The sequence below is a fragment of the Zingiber officinale genome, chromosome 3A (genome assembly GCF_018446385.1).
Source record: "Zingiber officinale cultivar Zhangliang chromosome 3A, Zo_v1.1, whole genome shotgun sequence".
NCBI classification, from domain to species: domain Eukaryota; kingdom Viridiplantae; phylum Streptophyta; class Magnoliopsida; order Zingiberales; family Zingiberaceae; genus Zingiber; species Zingiber officinale.
This window is the reverse complement of record NC_055990.1, coordinates 160,320,544-160,322,823: the sequence shown is the minus strand read 5'-3', so window position 1 is coordinate 160,322,823 and position 2,280 is coordinate 160,320,544. Positions and strand designations below refer to the sequence as shown.

Here is a 2,280-nt window from a genome sequence, read left to right as displayed (position 1 = left end):
CCCAAATTGACTCAAAGCCTCAAACTCTCTTTTAAACTCCTAATTCTGCCCTGTGAACCGCTGTTCAATCCTTTCTTAGCCTAACTCCCTTCTGTATTTATTGCCATTCGACCCTTCCGTTTCCCATCATCCCCCAAATCCCTTGTAATTAAGTGGGAACAAATATCTTTCTAGTTTTTGTTTGTTTGTTTGAGGCAGTAAAATGGCGAGTGTTGGAGAAAACGACTCCGGCGGGAAGATAAAGAGGCGCTTGTGCTCTTGCAGCAAGGAGGACTTCCTGCCGGAGGAGTCGTTCCAGAGCTGGGCCAACTACACAAAGGCCCTCCGTGAGACGGGCCTCCGGCTCAAGGATCGCTTCACGGCCCGCTCCGTCGACAAGTTCGAGATCAACGAGATCAAGGCTCGAAGTGGAAACGAAATGAAGAAAACGCTCACCTGGTGGGATCTCATCTGGTTCGGGATCGGCGCCGTCATCGGCTCGGGCATCTTCGTCCTCACTGGCCAGGAAGCTCGCGATTCCGCTGGACCCTCCGTCATCCTCTCCTACGTCATCTCCGGCGTCTCCGCAATGCTTTCCGTCTTCTGCTACACCGAGTTCGCCATCGAGATCCCTGTCGCCGGTATAACGCTGCTCTTTACGATCCCAATGTGTTTTATAAGCGATCTGGTTACTCAACTTGAGCGCGGATTGACGTTGTGGGACTAAATTGTGATCAGGTGGTTCATTTGCGTACTTGCGAGTTGAGCTCGGTGACTTCGTGGCCTTCGTGGCGGCCGGCAACATCATCCTCGAGTACATAATTGGTGGCGCGGCCGTCGCCCGTTCGTGGACATCCTACTTCGCCACGCTCCTCAACCACCACCCTAACGATTTCCGCATCTACGCCCCCATCTTTGCACCCGATTACAACCGGCTCGATCCTATCGCCGTCGTCGTCATCACTTTGATCTGCTTCGCGGCCGTGATTTCAACCAAGGGGAGCTCCCGCTTCAACTATGTGGCCTCCATCATCCACCTCGCCATCATCATCTTCATCATCATCACTGGGCTCACGCAGGCCGACACCAAGAACCTCACCGCCGACTTCGCCCCCTTCGGTGCCCACGGCATCTTCGCGGCCGCCTCCGTGCTTTTCTTCGCCTACATCGGCTTCGACGCCGTGTCCACCATGGCGGAGGAGACGAAGAACCCGGCGAAGGACATCCCGCTTGGGCTCGTGGGATCGATGACCATCACTACGGCGTGCTATTGCCTGATGGCGATCACTCTCTGCTTGATGCAGCCCTATTACCAAATTGACCCCGACGCGCCATTTTCGGTAGCGTTCTCTGCCATTGGTATGGATTGGGCCAAGTACATCGTGGCCTTCGGCGCGCTCAAGGGAATGACGACGGTGCTGCTGGTGTCCGCCGTCGGCCAGGCGCGCTATCTCACCCACATAGCTCGCACACACATGGTGCCCCCGTGGTTCGCGCAGGTGCACAGCGCCACCGGCACCCCTATCAATGCCACCATCTTCATGCTCATTGCCACCGCCATCATCGCCTTCTTCACCGCTCTCAACGTCCTCTCCAACCTTCTCTCCATCTCCACGCTATTCATCTTCATGCTCGTAGCCGTCGCCCTCCTCGTCCGCCGCTACTACGTCGCAGGCGAAACAACCGAGGCGAACCGGAGAAAGCTCGTGGCCGCCATCACAGTGATCCTGGCGGCTTCGGTGGCTGCGGCAATGCTTTGGGCGATAGGAGTCGAGGGGTGGATCTGGTATTTGTTGGCCTTTGTGGTGTGGCTGGTGGCGACGGGGTACTTGTGGTGGGCGGTGCCGCAGGCGAGGATACCGGAGATGTGGGGTGTTCCGTTAGTTCCATGGCTGCCCTCTGCGTCGATCGCGATCAACATCTTCCTACTCGGGTCGATCGATGGGCCGTCGTACATGAGGTTCGCCATATGGTCTCTGCTGCTGCTCGTCTACTACTTCTTCTTCGGTCTTCACGCGTCCTACGACACTGCGAAGGCCGCCGGCACCGGCGCCGGCGTTTAACCACTAACTGGGATAATTGTATTCAGCCAATAGTATAAACTTGGTGCTGAATAATATTTCATTTGTAAGTGTTTATGTATAGGAAAGCATGACTGAGTTGAAAATTGGCCAGACGTTTTTCATGATTTTAGCCCATCAATGTACGATTCTGTGAAGTTTACTCATGACAAATAAGTACTCTCTTAGGATGGATCTAGTGATTAACGCATGTGTTATTGTTATAATTAGATCTGGGGTT

The 2,280-nt window shown here is 54.6% G+C and overlaps 1 protein-coding gene across 1 annotated transcript; it reads left to right on the top strand.

Annotated features, from left to right (window-relative positions):
* Positions 1-202: 202 nt before the first annotated feature.
* On the top strand, positions 203-2,042 carry LOC122050839 (cationic amino acid transporter 1-like). Its single transcript, XM_042611712.1, has 2 exons — positions 203-620; positions 718-2,042. Exons 1-2 carry the CDS (start codon positions 203-205, stop codon positions 2,040-2,042), a joined length of 1,743 nt encoding a protein of 580 aa, XP_042467646.1.
* Positions 2,043-2,280: the final 238 nt, after the last annotated feature.